Here is an 18,725-nt window from a genome sequence, read left to right as displayed (position 1 = left end):
TATGGGCGGCGTTTCCCGTCCGTGTGCGTCCAGAGGAAAGAAACCGCTTCCATAATAATAAAGGAGAGAGAGAGAAGGAGGGAGGGAGGGAGAAAGGGGATCCATGCAGACTCGGGAAACAAGTCGACCGCCTGCGTGAGTCCGTTTCCACCGCTCGGGATTTAATCAGCCATTATTGCGAAGTCACCGGGGATGTGGTGGAGCATCCGGAGCGGAGGGATCCATGAGCCCGGCCAGTGACTCTCTCCTCCGGGGCTGAAGAAGGGGCCAGCCCGGTCGGGTCAGGCTGCCGGAGGGACCAAATGAAAGAGGATCCTGCTCATCTGGATCAAACACAATGTGCAGACAGATCGTGGATCAAGGCGACCCCTTCACCAGCAACGCAAGTTCCCCAACGATGGCTGGCTTCAGGTTACTGACTTCCACATGTCCCGCCTCCCTTTAGGAGAGAGAGAGAAAGAGAGAAAGAGAGACACAAAAAGCACTGACCTCCACCTGGAGCCACCGACATGGATAAGCTCACCGTGATATCAGGATGCCTCTTCCTCGCTGCAGACATCTTCGCCATCGCCAGCATCGTTAACCCGGACTGGATCAGCACTGGAGAGTCCGCTGGTAAGTTGTTGTTGTTGTTGTTGTTGTTGTTGTTGCACTTTGTCTCTCTTCCTGCACCGTTATGTGTGGTCCCTTCACTGGATAATACTCTGGAAAATTGAGCTCCAAGTGGAAAATGGCATCTGTTTTGTAGGGGGGGAGAAAAATAATTGTCAGAAGTCAGTGTTTTTAGTCCAAATCAACTAAGTTAAAAGCAACAGTTGTAAACAAACAGGGAGTGTGTTTCTCAACATGTTTGGCTTGTGACCCTTTCAAAATAATCAATGTCATAGCAGGTTATAGCAGATAACCGATTTATTTTTCCTGGATTTGGGGGGATGCCCAGATTGACCTCGGGACCCCTTAACAAACCAGTAACAACTTAGCGTCACTAGTGTCACCCTCCTTTCTGGGGTATGTTATGTTCAAATGCAGAGGATCTTCTTGCAAGGGCATCTGCACTCATCTTGCAACGTAAAATAGGGAAGTAACACTCACAACTGGAGGGTTTTCTCTCCGGGAGCCACTCTCCGCTATACTGTGAATATGCTGAGTAAAGTGTGGTGGACTTTAAAGTCCCTAAAAACAAATGTTCTCAATCAGCCATCAGTCAGCCATTTAGTTCAATACAAAACAGTGTGTATGCCAAAGTTTTAACAGTTTGAGTTTTTTTTTTTTTTAAATGTAGGATTTCTGTTCTTGTGTACAGCGAATCCAGATCATTTGTCTTTCATTCCACACTTTCCACTTCTTTTTGCTCCATTGCCCACAATGCAACTCGACTATTATGCTCGTGGCTGCTGATGAGGAAAAGGCAAGAAATGTATATCAAGAAATGTATCTCATGAATCTCTGTACATTACTGATTCAAGTTACTTGTTTATGAATATGTTATGATAATTCTTCATACCTTGATATTCACAAAGCCCTCACCTGATTGGTCATTAATATTACCCACAATTCCCTGAGACACCTGCCTCAGCCATATTAAAGACACCTTAACGTGGAGCTGGAGGAGCCAGAGTGGCTCAGTGAGCCTGAGAGCCATGCTGACCGGGGCCAATGCGCCCCGGCAGGGCCCCCAAGCCCAACAGGCCCCCAGCGAGAGCCCAGACCAAGAGCAGCCGAGAAGAGAAGAAAGATACGGAAGAAAGAAGAATAGAGAATATAGACTATAGAAGACGAGAATATAGAAGATGAGGGAAGGGAAAGAAGATCTTTTTTTAAATGTTGAAAATATATAATTCTGAAACATATAATACAAATATTATTGTAAATATATATTATATATAATATTTACTAATAATTATATATATATTATAATATGTATTTATATATAAATTATATATATATAATAACATATTTTATATTTATTCATATATACGTGGTAAATATGTATATATATACATATTATATTATAATCATAATATATATATAACAATTATTATATAATTATTATTACATATTATTCCCGAAATATATCTAATAAGATACTATAAGAATATTTGTCTTATATGTTTCAGAATATATTTTCAATATTTAAAAATGATCTTCTTTCCCTTCCCTCATCTTCTATATTCCCTCTCCTTCTTCCCTGCTTTCTTCCTTCTTCCCTACAGACGCCTGGAGAGTTCACTTCTCTGTAACTCCACACATCAGGATTCATTTCATTGTCAAACTTCTTCAGGTCCAAAACCTTTATGCACAGATGTGACAGTACTCCTCAACACCTGTAAACACACTTTGATGTGTAAAACAGGTGGAGCTTCCTAACGTATCCCATCTAAGGATCATTTACATCAATGTACTTTGTTTCGTGTGGAGTCAATGGATATGTCATGTTAGAGTGAATGCTTAAGATTTGAATGGAGGATTCTGATTGATATCTTCAATGTCTTCAATGTTAGTTATGACCTATATGATCCACGTAAAAACAGTCAGGTTCATTGCAATTAAGCGTTAACAAATCCTACAGCCCCGCTGCTTATTGCAATCGAGTAATATTCAGATGCAAAGTCCAAAAGCTAAACATTGACTAAAACTGATGCAACACACGAACCATACCACCACAGCGTACATGCACAGCTGCCCGCCTCCATCCTCTCGCCACAGAGGAGCGGAGATACGCACGTAACCACATGTGCCGAGAGGTTATTACAGGATTTAATTTGTTGTAGAGAAATACTGACTACTGCAGCAAGTTAAGTACATAACAAGCAGTTGTTTGTTGCATAATTAAATGAGTTTAAACCCGCACCAAATCTTTGGTTCTCACTCGTCGCAGTACAATATGGGCTGCAGGTCAGCTCACACTCTGATGGTTTTACCTCCCGTCCCCTGTAAACAACGGCGTGATGACTGTACTTACTGTTCTAAAAGCTTTTTGTTCTTGCCTAATTAGCCAAATAGCAATAACCTGGAGGCAGGAAGTGTTGCTGGGGAATGAAGATGTGGGACTTTTAATTATGCCTCTTGGGAGAGTAATTCTTCCCACCTGGAGAATTAAACTTCCTCAGGCTCAGTAATGGCGTGCTTGCTGTATACATAGTGAAAACACAAAAAAAATCCCCCTTTTTTTCTTTCTTTCTCAGACCTTTTCTTTCCCCAGCTCTGTAATTCAGTTACTTCTCTGGATTTGTAAACACCCAGAAGTAGAATAAGAAATAAAGTTCTAATAGTAAAATATAATAACGGTAATATAGCGAGCTCACCGTGAACATGCACGTCAATAATGTCTCGATAGTTATCATGATCATCAAGAGTCATAGTCCTTTAAAGAAGTATTGGACTGACTGCTTTCCACAATGTTGCATAACAGACAAGTTCCTAAGTCATAGCTGACATTACACACGCCAAAGTAAACATGTAGCATGTGGAATGCAACATGCTAAATGTAGCGCTTTTTCTTTTTCCTCTGTTGGCTCTCATACTAATTCAAGTTGATCCATTATGACTCTCAATCACATTGCATTTAAAACAAAAGACACTTTCCACAGGAAAAATCTTGGACTTTTTTCTTTATTTTGAAGTATGCAGGGACATCATTGCAGTATTTACGTTGTCCCCCACCCTGCGGTATGAAAGGATGTGCTGAAAGGGAAGAGGATATCCTGCGCATGAAGGGGATAGGTCAGCCGGCCGAGGGAAGTGGTCCTGGAGTCATCACCAGCACTTTATCCAGGATCAACCATAAATATTTAAAGGGCTGATGGATATGGGAGTTGCATCATGAGCGAGAATACAATGTTTGCATTGTTGTGTGCTCGTGTTTCACATCTTTTACATATTATTTACTTACTAAACCGGTAGATGTCAATTGAAGGGTCTTAATGGCTTTAAGTACCAGGCGTTATTTAAAAGCAGATTATTTTTCCCTGAATGAAATGTGGTTTCAGTGCTTCTTCGTGTTTGTCCTCCACTCTTTGTGATATTAGTTACTTGTCATTTGGGCCATCGTGACAATTATATTCATTTTACAGTCGCTGAGTTTGGATTCCCCTGAATAAATCCATAAATCCATAACGTGTTTAGAGCTCCTCTTCCCTTTGTGTCTGCTTGGCAGGCACTAACCGCCTGCTGAGGACAAGAACAAAGTAAAAGGAGGGAGGGGAAAGAATAAATGAAGGTGTGGGAGGATTTAAATGAGCGCTTTTGTGTTATGTGCTTTATGTTGCGTCTTCCATGCAGTCATACTGGATGCAGAGATGAGCAGATGCAGTCTCTGTTGGGCTCCGAGCGTGTGTGTGTGTGTGTGTGTGTGTGTGTGCGTGTGTGTTTACTATTTATATTTATAAGCCTTTGTGAGCCAGGAGGCCGTCAGAGGACGGGCTCTCTGATGTGGGTCCACTGATCTCTTCATTTGGGACACCTCACCGTTCCCCTCTCACGTCGGGACCCTGAGTCTGTTTGACATCATTCATGAATCCCTCGGGGGCGTCGCCGCTGATGCTGGCACGCTGCCCATCGGGAGGTTCCCATGCCAACGGGATCCTCGGCCCCCCGGTCACTGCGGGGAATCAGAGGGGCTTCTGGGAGGTCGCCATGTCTTATAGCGAGAGTCAATGTTTAAACACAGTGTTGGGGAGTAACTACTCACGTGTAACTGAGTTGCTTATTCAAATGCTACAAGTGTACATCCATATATATACTTTTTAATCATCTGTAGAATATGACACTTATTCTGTTGGTCTCATCCAAATTGAGGTCTATAAATGAGATTTAAACAAAGCTTTTACAGTAGAACATGTTGCATGGTGGAAGTTCATGTTTTTAGGACTTTTAGATTTAATTGTCCAGTTCAACACTTTAAAAAAGTAACTAAAAAGTAGTCAGATGTGCTAAGTTGTATTCCTTTGATGAAGTAATTCAAATGTTTGCAATACTTACTATATATTTTCAACAGTTTAACTATAACCTTCCCAAGGCTGTGCACACATTATGACATGTGTCGCTATAATAAATGAAGCATGCAAAGTCATCACACAGGCCGCCGGCAGCCATTACGCTATAACTTTTTATTTAGTGGGTTTAACGTGCAGTGGACTTCAGAGTATTGTTTTAACGAGTCCCTTTCTGCAGTTTCCTGGTTAAAACACCATCTGGACTGATCTGTGTTGTTTACCGTGCAGCGCGGCTGACGTTTTATCTACAATCAATAAAATAAACAAATCCAATCTGCACGGGGTCAAAGCCCCTGAACAATTGATTTTGAATCCAGAGAACTTTCAGAGCAGCTATAATCCATATTTTTAGAATAACGAGGTGAAAACAATGTGAAGCGGTGATGAACCTTCAGAGAATATTCTGCACTTCCTCTCGGCTTTCCTCGGCTTCATAGCAAGTTTCAGCTCATGGATCAGCGGCTGGTCCACAACGTGTGTGTTTTGGTTCAGTCTCACGGCTTTGAGCGTCCCGAAGTGGGGAAAAAAAGGTTGAAAGACTTCAAATTCAGAGAGAGAACATCCTCAGGCATTTCTTTTTTTTATTAGGAGTTAAAAAAAGAACTCGGCTAATCAGCTCCATCCGGACGATGTGGATGTGCTTTGATCGCGTTGGATTGATGTTGGAACAGAAGTAAGCCACCCAACAACATCATCTGACTTTGATTTAGATGCTGAATCCTGACCAGTACGCGTCACTTCACACCAGTGTGACGGACGCACACACAAAAAACACACAATTCAGAGATCTTACAAGTGAAAAAAAAAGTTTTTTCAGCAAAAACTGTTCTGTGTTCATGAGGACGCTGATCCTTATGGAGAGATATTGAGAAGATAAGTTCTCAGGGTTTTGGGTCGTCCCCATCTTAATAATTTCATTTGACCTTTGACCTGTTCCTCTGTCTCCGTCCAGGCTCTATGACCGTGGGTCTGGTCCGGCAGTGCCAGACCATCCACGGCCGAGACCGGACCTGCATCCCCCCGCAGCTGCCGCCCGAGTGGATCACCACGCTCTTCTTCATCATCCTGGGCATCATCTCCCTCACCGTCACCTGCGGCCTGCTGGTGATGTCCCGCTGGCGCCGCGAGGCCGCCCGATACGCCCGGTGGATCGCCTTCACAGGGAGTGAGTGTTCCCGCTCGTCCTGCGCCCGTCACGGCCAGCAGTATCGAATCAATAGTGTCGCATTTCACGTGTCAGAATGTTGATATTGATGCAACTCCATGTCCACGCCGTTCCCAAAGCCACATCACATGTTCAGACAGAATAGATTTTCTCTCTTTACGTTCCAGGGTCGAGGACAATTGTTCACAAACAGGAAAATTAAAGTTGGGAGCAAAACACAAGCGGTCTCAAATGTTCCGCATCAGAAGAAACACCTTTTTTTTTTAAGCATCGGCAACCGCAGCAAAGATAATTAGCTCTGCCCAGTTTGCAGCTGTTGTATAAACAGGATTTATGAATGTTGTTGCTTTTATTATCACAATAAAACCTTTTAGCTCTGAAGCACCACATCGGGGTCAGACATGAACTGCAGGTGGGAGCGAAACTGCCCATTATAGTTTATAAAATGTCTGTGAAAGTAAGAGATGCTGCTTAAGAATCTCCTGTGAAATAAATGAGGCTTACCTCGGCAAAGCTTTCAGTCTGCTAATTATGACAAAGTGACTCCAGATTAGCTGCAAGGAAAGAGACAGAGCTGCACTTCACTTGGCTCTCAAGATGGGACAACAGGAAGCAAGTTCAAGGTGGTAAAGACGTAAATAAGATGAACTCCAGTACTCCTGGACTGACTCCACCTTTTCCAGCATTTATCCGTGACTTTGAGTCGACTGTTTCAACTCATCCGCCGGCTCGCTCACTAACTTCATGCACTCAACACACACATGGCATTCAGGCGTTACGGATGACCTGATATTTGGATATTCATTTATTAAATTCAAATCATGGAAAGATTGTGGCGCTACTCCACAATCTTCCCTCCTCTCCCTGGTTGGGACTCTGGTCTCTCGAGAGGAAGTTCAAGTGTAACTAAACCCACAAGCCATCATTTGGAAAACATGCTAAAATGAAAGTGGGGAAGGAGTAACCAGTCTTAAGGTCTTGAGGTTGCATGGACAAGTCCCATAGACCGGTCGACTCTGCGTTAGCATTGGCCTTGCGAGGTTTAGGGCTGAGCTAAAACAGAAGATTTCGTGTTGATCCATTTTCAACCCATGCAATGCAGATTATTCAATGTAATCTGTTTCATCTTCTGTCTCTCTGTCACAGTGGTCCTGTTCTGCATGGCGGCTCTCATATTCCCCATCGGCTTCTACATCAAAGAGGTTGGAGGACAGCCATACAAGCTCCCCAACAACACAGTGGTGGGCTCCTCCTACGTGCTCTTTGTTCTGTCCATATTCTTCACCATTGTCGGACTGCTGTTTGCTGGGAAGGTCTGCCTGCCCGGCTGACTTCCTCCTCTTTTTTTGTACCTTTTGGAGAAACGGCACAAGCGGATGCAAGTTTCTGTTAGAAGTGACTCTTCCCACGGCGGTGTCGGCAGCACCGATGAGAAGTTGAACTAAACCGAGAATATGTTTTCCCTTTGGATGGATTGTCGTGGGAGCTGGAATCATCGCGTTCAACCCGCTTGAGACCGAGCAGGAGCAGAGCGCTCGCTTGGGGAAATGGCCTCCATCACTGTCGGCCCTGAATGAAGACTGTGAAGTGGCAACAGTAAAATATATATATATATATCATGATGGGAATGGATTCAAACATCCGGAGCTCTGTGGTTTTATCCGTCATCTCAAGATCTAATGACGGGTTGGATGCACATGCCCTGATGTGTCGGCCCAGTTGCCTCTGACGGCGGCTCTTCCTGACGGCGGCCGCGTGGAACAATATGAAACACACACGACGGAGTTCTACTTTCAAGGAGCATTTTATTTATTTGTTGAATTGTTCAGTTATGTCTTTTTTGTCGAGGCAAACCTTATCAAAAGGCTCAATGTATCCTGATCTTTCCTCGCCGCTAATATGTGTGAGGGATCACTTTGCCTTAAAAGAGCTGTTAACCTAAAAATAAAATTAAAAAAACCATACAGTTGAGTTAGTGGCTCTTGGATCAACTCTAACAGTCTGGATAGAAGGAAGGATTTAGCACACACATATTACAAGTGGAACATAAAACGGGCAATCGGGTCTTTCCGACATGATGATTATGGACGAGTTGCAGCCGCGGATGTTGCAGGACGATGAGCCGGTCTCGAGGACGTTGTCGAGCTTCAACAGATGGACCAGCAGGTCAAACACTCTGAGTCATAATGAATGTATCATTCATGGGTTTGAGCATTTCCTGTTGTTTAAACACTGTATCAAGAAATGAGCGAATCTATGACTAGTTAGTTTTATATATTCGAGGCGCTGACGGCGACTTCATTCCTGTTTTAAATGAACAGACATCCAGTCTGAACGTTTTCTAGAAGCACTGTGCTGTTCTGGAAGAAGCATGGGAGATCTCATCTCATTAAAAAGACTCATTGGAACAGCGGTTGTCTCGTCAATGTAAGATTGTCTTTTAGAAGAGCGTGGTACTGGAGGTATTAACAATGTTAAAACAGTTTACACAGCGAGAGGGAAGGCTAGTTGAGCTAAGCTAGCAGCTCAAGGGGTCAGGGTTGGGTTCATTACAGGAAAATATGCAATTTCTTTTCTTAATTCAAGGTGACGTTATATTGTAATGTCAACATATCACTGCTGTTTTGTTAAAAAAAAATATATATATTGCTATGTTTAGGTGATTTTAATTTTCTCAAAATTACATCTGAAGGATTTTTTCTCGGTAAAAAAACAAATATTAATTCGGCAGCTCGTGTAATAAAGTCAAGTATCTCAAGAAGAGAGCATAACAAACTTTTCGGTTAAAGTCTCAGATTAGATCAATTCATCTCGTGGCCAAAAATACATCTTCTCTGCAGAAGCTCCTGCAGGCTCGTTTGGAGCAGACGCTCGCTCACGTTTCATCTCTCGTGTGTGGATGCACATAATGTTTAGGTTGCCATAGAAACACCTACAAAAAAAGTATCCGGTGATGTGCGTTTGTGTTTTTGTGAAAGCATCCAGACAGCTAATGGGCGACAGCAGCGGGGATCCAGAGTTCCCACTCTGCTGAAGAATACAAACGGCCTTTGACGCCGTAAACCTCCCAGTCACAAGAGCTGCTATTTTAAGCTTAAATACTTTCGTCTGAAATGATTTATTTTGGCATTTTCTTTGTGAGCAAATCTTGCAGTTCTCAGGGCAACACACACAGTAGGAGGAGATAGAGACTTTTTTTCACTTTTCAATAGAAAACATGAGACTAACTAATGTTATGACACACAACAACTTTACTTATGGTGTTCCAACACTGCAAACGCAAAGTTAAAAAGCAACAAACAAATAGTTTACAACAAATAATATGCAATACAAACATAGGTCTCCCTCAAAAAAGAGCTGTTTAACCTCAATGGGACTCTCCTGGTAAAATTAAGGTTTAAATCCATTTTTTTAAAAAGCACAATATAAAATGTTGTTGGAATAAAAATTGATACAAAGTCTCATGAAATCATTTTAAAGTGAGAGGCCTCGGTTTAGTTTGGCACAGATTATTTCTATATGACAATAAACATACACGGTCCAGAGCGCCGATGGTGGATTTAAGGAGTTACTTCAATTCTCACCACAAGAGGGCGCCGATGGTCAGAGTCGTCCACCGCTTCACTTTACTTGATGCAAATCTGAAGCAGTTTAAGGACAATCCACTTAAATAACACTCTTTTAAAACAGCCCAAAACATCTTTAGTTCAACATGTATATGTATGACTTCACATGTATGACAACAGGTATGACTTCATTACAAGTGTCCGGCTCTTGTTTGTTACCGTGTTCAAAGGCTGGGCCGCGTGCCAGCAACACCTGCAGGGCAGTACAGCTCCATCCTCCCTCCTCGAGGTGCTGGCTCCTCTGTGCAGGCCGGTGTCAGGTCCTGCTGGGACTGCTGTGCTGCAGCTTCACCATCCGCGCGGCCACGAGCAGCAGCGCGCCGGCGAGGAGCTCCAGGCCGTAAGAGAGGCAGGCCAGACCCAGAGACCAGCCGAAGGAGGTGTGAATGAAGGCCAGACCCTCCGGGCCCACCAGCCTCTCCGTCTCAGCCAGGGCCCGGTACGAGTAGACGATGTAGAGACTCACGCCACTCAGGGTCAGCAGACCTGCAGGCAGACGCGACATTTACATTAGGCTTTCATTCATTTTCCTGGCCGTCTTGTTCATTGAAAAACATTTTAGATGCATCCACGTTGTCATCAACTCAAGTCATCGTGCATCAGCAATTACGAAGCGGAAATCCGTACCAGTCAGAGTTGCCTTCTGGGAGCTCATCGATGAAACCAACAATAACATCACGCCATTAGCTCCCCCAAATCTCATATTGTGAGAGACAGGAAATATACTGACGTATGCTGTCTGCTTACACGATAGTCACCAGAGACGACTGAGGCACACACACGCATACACACACACACACGCATACACACACACACACAAACAGTCCTCACAAGTTTCATAGTGTTGCCATTGGAAACCCTCTAAATTGTGATGGTTTGCTACTGGTTTCAAGGGGAGCACAGAGGCTACCAAGAGCGGGACTAATAATCGTTTTATTGCAACGACACCCTGAGGTGCTGCGAGCTCAGAGAATGAGGAGGAGGCAGCATCTGAAGTCTCATTTTCTTGCAGAGACACAAATGGAGACGCATATTGTACAAAGGACTGCTGTTACCGCTCAAACAAAACGTTTAATAATTGATCGGTGCATTGACAAGACGTCATCACCGATGAGTTTGAATAAAATAAGATTCCTTTCACTAGTAGAGTCTCAAATGTGAAGATGTTGCTGATTTTTAAAGATCTTCTGTGACATGAAACTGAATATTTCTGGGGTTTGGACTGTTTTTAGCCAAGCGAACAGGTGACACGTCCGCTTGGGCTCTGAGAAATTGTGGTGGGCGTTATTTAGCTTGAGATGGAGAGAGATGACTCGATATATACGGTCTAGATCCGTCTGCCTCTGCTACTTTGATCCAGACACAATATCTGAACAAGTATTGGATGGCTTGCCACAGCATTTGATGCATTTCCCTCTTCATATTCCTCACGGGACCAAAGCCTTTTGTGTGATTTTCCCTAACTTTTTCTCTAGTTTGTCCAATAAATACATATTTCTTTATACTTACAAAACTAATGACAGTCCCATGAACTGCCATGTATTGTCCTCCTGTCATTTCCACACCAATGACATGCATGTTTGTGGGTCGGCTACTCAATAATTATAATGACGACAGATCATGCACTTCTGTTTCCATTTTAAATGGGCATCGGTTGTTAAGACGGAAGCACTTTGTGGGTGTTCTCATGTCAGAGGAAACCTTCCTCAGAATGGCAATTACCCTGCAAATGAAACAGGAGGGAAGCAGGTGAATGGCCCTGCTGGGAGCCGACAAATACCCATTACACTTTTCATGGTTGGTGAGGACAGAAGTTGCATCATTAGTACAAAACCCGAACAGAGAGTTCTAATACTATAAATATATACTCTGTACTATATGTGTGTGTATGTCATGCAATAAGGCACGATGGCGGTCTCACCGTCACACACACATCTTCTGTCTGTGGGTTTATTTTCATGACACACAGCGACTGAGGAAGCACAGGCGTTCAACTTTAATCAGTGAATATTTGCCGCAGAATGTTTTGAAATAAAATAATTGTGAGAGTGGAAGAAGGCCGAACAACAAAGAGGTCAAAGACACACTTGAGGGACAACGAAGGCACTAAAAATAAAGGAGCTTGGAGGCCGGGCTATTTTGAAACTCAGACAGTAAAAAGGTTCACAACTCAATCTGATTCATTCCACACGTCGTCATGCGCTGCTTATTAAAGGGAGAACATAAGGAGTCTTTTAAAGTGAGTGTTCATCCATCACAAGGTCCTCTTGATAGAGGGCACAAGGTGTTCAGGAATGAATGTGCACACTAATAACTTCATTACTGCAAATACACAGATTATTGGTGCTAACATGGTTAACAGTAATCCAACTCTCTCAATAACCCACATTTATAGAATCTGTTTTAAAGTGAAATAATGACCAAGTCGGTGTGAGGGAGGCAGAAAGAAACCGTAGGTTGGAAGTCTCAAACACCAAATAAATTTAAAAAAAATTACAATTAGATAATCTCCATTATCAAGGTAATCGTCAATATCCACATTAGTGACATGATTTCATTTAATTCAAAATGTAATTGAACGTGTTATTTTGTCACGTCACGGTGACAAGAATCAAAATGATTGTGATAATGAATTGAACCACATTGTTTACGTACAACTTCTCAAAGACACACACACACACACACACACACACACACACGCATACAGTATACGTCTCGTCTGTTTGGTTGCTCTGCTTATCTTCACGTTGGTTCACCGGCACGTGCCGGTTTCAGAAAGACATATCAAGTGTTATTGAAGACGATATGAGACGAAAAACAGAATGTAAGAGAGACGACACAAATCTGGGCAGCGATGGTTTCCGAAGCCAATTTACTTCCATGTTGTGCCTCCCCACAGTCCAATAAAAGCTCTCATAACCCAGCCGACCGAGTACCGGATGAAGTCTTCTGATGTAACAGATGCAAGAGCTACGCACGCACGCACACACTAAAACACGCACACACACACACACACACACACACCTGCCCCTTCATGCATACTTAACCAATACGGCCGGATCCAACAGCCAATCAGTCTTTGGCGGTAATAAACGTCAGTCCCTTCGGCCACAGGAGGTCAATAACTATGAGCGAGGTCAACTTCAGCCCTGCACATAAAGTGTTCTCGTCTGCACAAATGAACCACATGGCCTTGCTTTACTGCCACACTTCAGCCATATAAATTGCACCTTTCTAGTGTCCCACTTCCCTCTGTAATATAATCAGTGCATTAAATGTTGTCTGAGTGGAGAGTACGACCGTAAATCACAACCACATTGGTTGTGACCATTTTTAAGATGAATCGTGAAACTATGTCTGTTCTGTGCTCTTTCTATCTGACTTCTGATCATCCTGCTTCTGTGTTGAGTCAATGTGCTTGTTTTTTGTTTTTTTTTGAAAGGTGCGAGCACAGAGAAACGTGGACAGTTGCAGAAGCAGAGCCCAACGTACAGTCCTCATGTCTGTCGTCTCAAGCTGGTCCCTAAACACCAGTCCTTTGGTGAGCATTGACAGTTCAAGATATCATTAAAATGACGTTACAGTTTCCCATCAGATGAAACTAACAGATCAAAGACTTACAAAGGAGCCTCGCTGTCATTGCTATGTCACTATCTATTAATAACTGTCTCACAATCAATTATTTGACTGAAATGTTTATGCGACTGAATCAAATCCCTCAGACCATTTCTGAGTATCTTGTTCTTCTCACAGCATGAGTGTCACAACAATGAACTCCTTTATACCTCTTAATGGCTCCAGCTGTAGTCACTGGGGTAAAAGGGTTGATGCACACATCTCTCTTGCACTGACTGTGATGTTATTTGTATACGCCTCATTTTTATTAGCTTCTTTCCTACAACTCACTGGCAATAACGTGTATTAACGATACGACCACAATTTAAATTTAAATGGGACAAAAGCATCACTGTCTTCTCGATAGACAACCCAAAGGCACGTTGTCCATACTATGGAGACTCCCTCTATCTTTAGAAAGCTCTGCTTTTTGTTTCAATGGATTAGTCTTAGTTACTTAAAATATCTTAAAGGGTGCAGCAAGACGGCTCAACCGCCCCACTAGAATTAAAGATGGACACGTGCGGTGAGAGCAGACCCGAGAGAGAAGGAAGTGAACCTCGGCTTACTGCAGATGAAGAGGTAGCAGGCCGTGCGGGTGAGGAGGACCGGGCTCCGAGCCAGAGAGCTGACCAAGCCACAGATCCCACCGAACAGCATCAGGACCAGGCTGAAGGGAAGCACCACCACGATTGCACTGTGCATATCTGTGTACACACACACACACACACACACACACACACACACACACACACACAGGTGTGAGTCACTATGAAACGTAATCTCAGAGTATTTGCTTGAAGAGAGACTCACTCAGCATGTGCAGCTCAGTCTCGGAGTACCTGGAGGAGTCTGCTGTGAAAGAGTCAATAGTGTCCACGTTCATATTCCCATCTGGTGGTCACAATCAAATGCAATCAACGGTAAGTACATATGTAGTATGTGTTATTATTCAGTCAATCATTACATACAATTCAATAAGTAAAGCCACAGTCTAATATACAAAAAGACTGAAAAGTATAGGAGAAGCATAATGCTTATATTTATATCCTACATTCTTATCAATTCAATATACATATATATACATATATACATATATATATATATATACATATATATATATATATATATATATATATATATATATATATATATATACATATACATATATACATATATATACACATACATATATATATATACATACACATATATATATATACATACACATATATATATATACATACACATATATATATATACATACATATATATATATACATACATATATATATATATACATATATATATATATATACATATATATACATACATATACATATATATACATATATATACATATATATACATATATATACATATATACATATATATATACATATATATATATATATATATATATATATATATATATATATATATATATATATATATATATATATATACACACACACATTTCATTCACACTTGTAACACTCAAAAATAGTTGACCATTCTTACATTCATGGTAGCGTTGTTCCATATCATATCATTATTTCGGTTATCACACAGAGAACTGATATTCAAATCATTATGAGAGTTATGGAGAAGTCGCCTACACCTTCGTTGATGCTCCACAGTCCCGAGTGGGAGCTGAAGTCCTCAAAGTCGCTCATATTCAGAGGATTCATCTCGATGATGTACCAGTATTCGGTTCCGAGGGAAGTCGCCAAAAAAGCGAAACTCAGGATGCCGCAGATTCCGGCTGCGATCACCAGAGCGCCGAAAGAGAGCTTCATCCCGAGCAGGAGGCGAGGTGAGCGGCACCTCGGTCTCGCGCGTAACGCGGGTCTCTAGTGTTGCGCCTGTCTGTCACACGTGGACGCGCTCATTGCGCAATGCATCCAGGTTGATGAAGAAAATTCTGCTGAGGCGTTAATTACAATCTGAAGGGTGAAGATGGAGGTCAGCTGATCCAGACTGAATGCATGAAGTCGCAGAGCTGCAGAGAATCCTGTCTGATGCAGCAGCTTCAGGCTAGGAGGGACTGGATACTGGGGAGGCGTTTACACAACAAGAGGTGGAACAACACACACATGCAGTCTAGTCAGAATAAGGAGAATACATTAGAGTCAAGAAAAACATCCCCAACACGTCAGTCATAATAAAGCCAGACATTATGAGTGAATGGGTCGTACAGCTTTCCTCTTGACAGTTTAATATATTTCCAGATCCATGATTATAGACATTAGTATGTTTCCCATCTGAATCCTGCCCCTCCAATAACAAATACAGCCGACTAGAAAGAACAGGTTTAATGAATAAAAACAGATAGCAGGACAACAGGACACGTTAAAAGGTGAAGAAGACATAAAAGGAAACATAAACATATGTTCAGTGAGAAACAGTCAGACAGACATCAATCTCTCATTCATCTGCTGTCGTCTTGTCAGTCTTCGCCCATGACAGTCTTGATGATATCTGCTTTTCTCAATTTGGCTGCCTCTTCAAACTTAGTGACGGGCTCGTTACAGCATTTGATCTGTGAGGAGGAGGAGGAAATTAAATCTGGATGAGACAATCTTGTCACAGGAAACTGGCAACATTCGTGGATGCGAGTCTTGCTGTTCAATTTATTCTTGTTTAAAGACGTTCAAGAATAACAAAAAACAAAAGATAAAAAAGAACGGTTTTGAAAAGTATGTTGGCAGTTACATAGTTTAATCGAACAGTCAATTTATTAAAATCATGCAAATCAGTCATATGAAATGTACGAAGTTCCCCCGACATACGTACAATCATCAACTTGTGCCTCTCCTTCTGTAGTTTGAGTAATTCCTCCACAGTCAGCTCTTCTACTTTCTTCTTCAGGGCGATGAATTGGCAGGATGGTGAATGAGATACGTGCTCCTTCCTATCAGCGAGAACAGTGGAAGAGGGAGAAGTATCTATATAAATACAGTATCTAATTTTAAGGAGCATTTGCAAAATGTGCACACACACATGTAAGAAATAGACATTATAACGTGCACTGTACTTTTACAGCATTATCCATGGCCATTAGTTAAGGGAATAACACCCATATAGAATGTTTCAGTAAAGTCTCAGATGTCCACTGGTGTTGTGAGTTAATCCCATAGGACACGGGGCATTGAACAAAAATTCAGCAACGTCCGGTTAGAGAATTTGGGGTTGATAACTTTATCTGTGGTTATTATACCACTTGTTAAACCACTTGTTTCAGCTCATTTCTCATCATTGTTGGGCAGTTAATTTATGATTCAGGGTTCTGATCGTAGAAGGGATGTAAATGTAATATTTCTTAATTATCTGTCGGTTTTCGGTCCAAAGACAACGGTGTCTGGGTTTGGACCGCGGTCCTGTTAGTGACCCCTGCCAGTATATAATTTATTTTCTGAAGAGCTCTGTAACTTTCCTTAAGGTTTCTGCTTAGAAATCAACAGTCTGGTTACCGATACCAGTCTGCTTGCTGTGAAGACAGCTGGTAAAACACAAACACAATTATACACACCATATATTGTTAACTTCGCCAGCAGCGATTTCACAGTAATGGGGCCATTTCAAGGGCCATGAATATAAATTACATATTTACAGAGTTACAGAGAGTTCCGATAGTTAATGCCTGAGGTGCCGACTCATCGGTCAAGAACACTGCAAAATTATGGAACACAAGAAGGAAGAAAGTCTTGTGAATACAAAAATCATATATAACAAGTGCACATTTTAACTGGAAACTGAACAGGAAGTTTAAAAAAAAGGACATGTGCTTTGCAACATGTTAAATTACAGAATGTAGAAAAGCTTTTTGTCAATTGTAAAGTTTATTTTTTCCATTACTTCCATCACTGCATTCCCCACACAGTAAGATTACAAAGCATAAAGATGATATCACATTGCATGAAATTAAGGGATCCAATATTTTTGGGGTTGACCGAGAACAAAAAAAAAAAGGTTGACATATCTTTGACCTTTCTTTGTTGTAACACACTCACATAAGCCCCCTAACTTTATGTAAGTGCAATGTAAAATCACTACAGGGCCACTTTAATCATATGCATATCTGATCAAATTATTTTACTTTACAACCTACTTTATTATTCTGCAATATGGTTTTATAATTTTCTTGCACCATTGCTTGCTGTGAGCTATTTGTCTGTCTACCCTGCTTAGTCACATTTTACACTTGTAACAATAAGATGAACTTAAATTAATAAAGAAAGGAAGCTGCATAAATCTCTTGTGCTTTCAGTGGCATTTCTAAATCATGTGCATGATGATGCAATTATCTTACTGTGGGTCATCCTCTGGCTCCCAGCCCTCCAGCTCTTTGAGGCAGAAGAAACACATCGCGATGTCTGGGCTGTTTCCTGAAGGGGTGTGAATGAAGCCAGCTTTGGCCATCTAGAGAAACAAAACAACAGACAGACCACATGAAAAAAATATAGATGTTTTCGTGTGTGCAGCTTCAAATGATGAGCTGATGGTCAGAAAATGAATTAACAAACACTCTATTGTTGAAAAAAGATTTTTAATACCAAGCAAACATGTCCTAAACTGAAACAGGATAACCATAGACCTACAAGCAATGCATTAATTAACTTAGTAATTAACTGATAATTAACCATTTCCCAAGCTAAAGCCGCATCTAGTTCTATATTGTGTATTTAATGTTTTTGACTCTGTCAGACAAAATTATCTTTGAAGAATCATCTTGAGCTCTGAGTATATGTGATGGGCATTTCTACCATTGTATATATGAAATTAATGTATAAATTAGTCCATACGGAAAATAATAGTTTAGTTTGACCTCCAAAATGTGTGTAGGGATTTCCACCTTTCAGATGTGAGGAATTGCTGCTCGTTCCAGCTTGTTGCGTTAATGCAGAGTGAGAATGTTTGACATTAATGTAACTTTTTCATATACGTATATATGACTATTAAGATGGTCTAACTAAGAGGCGGACAGCTCAAGCTAAACCCCAGGTAAGGTTAAAACGTATTGAACTTAAATGTGAGCTTCTTTATATTTAGCTCGAGCTAGCATAACTATTTGTCGCGTTAGCTCGGAGGCCCGTGTTGTCAACACCGTGTGAAACGTCTACTCACGTTCTCCGGGGTACACGAGCAGCCTTCGTCAAACGGCCATCCCTCAAAAGTTTTCAGCCTGTTCTCATAAACATACATTTTGATATCATCTTCGTTTAACAGCTCCATTGTTTTAGGGCTCAATACACGGCAGTGGTTTTACCAACTGAAGTCAGCAGGCTGACGGGTGTTTTCGAATTTTGGCGAATGTTCAGATGG

The 18,725-nt window shown here is 41.6% G+C and overlaps 3 protein-coding genes across 3 annotated transcripts; 1 reads left to right on the top strand and 2 right to left on the bottom strand.

Moving 5' to 3' along the window:
• Nucleotides 1-75: 75 nt before the first annotated feature.
• LOC137789722 (uncharacterized protein C16orf52 homolog B-like) lies at nucleotides 76-8,531 on the top strand. Its single transcript, XM_068583484.1, has 3 exons — nucleotides 76-615; nucleotides 5,947-6,159; nucleotides 7,306-8,531. Exons 1-3 carry the CDS (start codon nucleotides 510-512, stop codon nucleotides 7,488-7,490), a joined length of 504 nt encoding a protein of 167 aa, XP_068439585.1. The 5' UTR covers nucleotides 76-509; the 3' UTR covers nucleotides 7,491-8,531.
• Nucleotides 8,532-10,041: 1,510 nt separating this feature from the next.
• tmem235b (transmembrane protein 235b) lies at nucleotides 10,042-15,199 on the bottom strand. Its single transcript, XM_068583492.1, has 4 exons — nucleotides 15,022-15,199; nucleotides 14,214-14,294; nucleotides 13,970-14,107; nucleotides 10,042-10,271 (listed from the first exon to the last, which is right to left on the bottom strand). The coding sequence occupies exons 1-4, from the start codon at nucleotides 15,197-15,199 to the stop codon at nucleotides 10,042-10,044; spliced, it is 627 nt and encodes a 208-aa protein (XP_068439593.1).
• Nucleotides 15,200-15,700: 501 nt separating this feature from the next.
• birc5a (baculoviral IAP repeat containing 5a) lies at nucleotides 15,701-18,696 on the bottom strand. Its single transcript, XM_068583729.1, has 4 exons — nucleotides 18,528-18,696; nucleotides 17,713-17,822; nucleotides 16,197-16,314; nucleotides 15,701-15,942 (listed from the first exon to the last, which is right to left on the bottom strand). The coding sequence occupies exons 1-4, from the start codon at nucleotides 18,633-18,635 to the stop codon at nucleotides 15,850-15,852; spliced, it is 429 nt and encodes a 142-aa protein (XP_068439830.1). The 5' UTR covers nucleotides 18,636-18,696; the 3' UTR covers nucleotides 15,701-15,849.
• Between the last annotated feature and the right edge of the window lie 29 nt (nucleotides 18,697-18,725).

The sequence above is a fragment of the Clinocottus analis genome, unplaced genomic scaffold (assembly GCF_023055335.1).
Source record: "Clinocottus analis isolate CAN_PGR_092001 unplaced genomic scaffold, fCliAna1.0.p SCAF_19, whole genome shotgun sequence".
Classification (NCBI taxonomy): Eukaryota; Metazoa; Chordata; class Actinopteri; order Perciformes; family Cottidae; genus Clinocottus; species Clinocottus analis.
The sequence above is the reverse complement of the archived record's forward strand: the minus strand, read 5'-3'. Positions and strand labels throughout refer to the sequence as shown.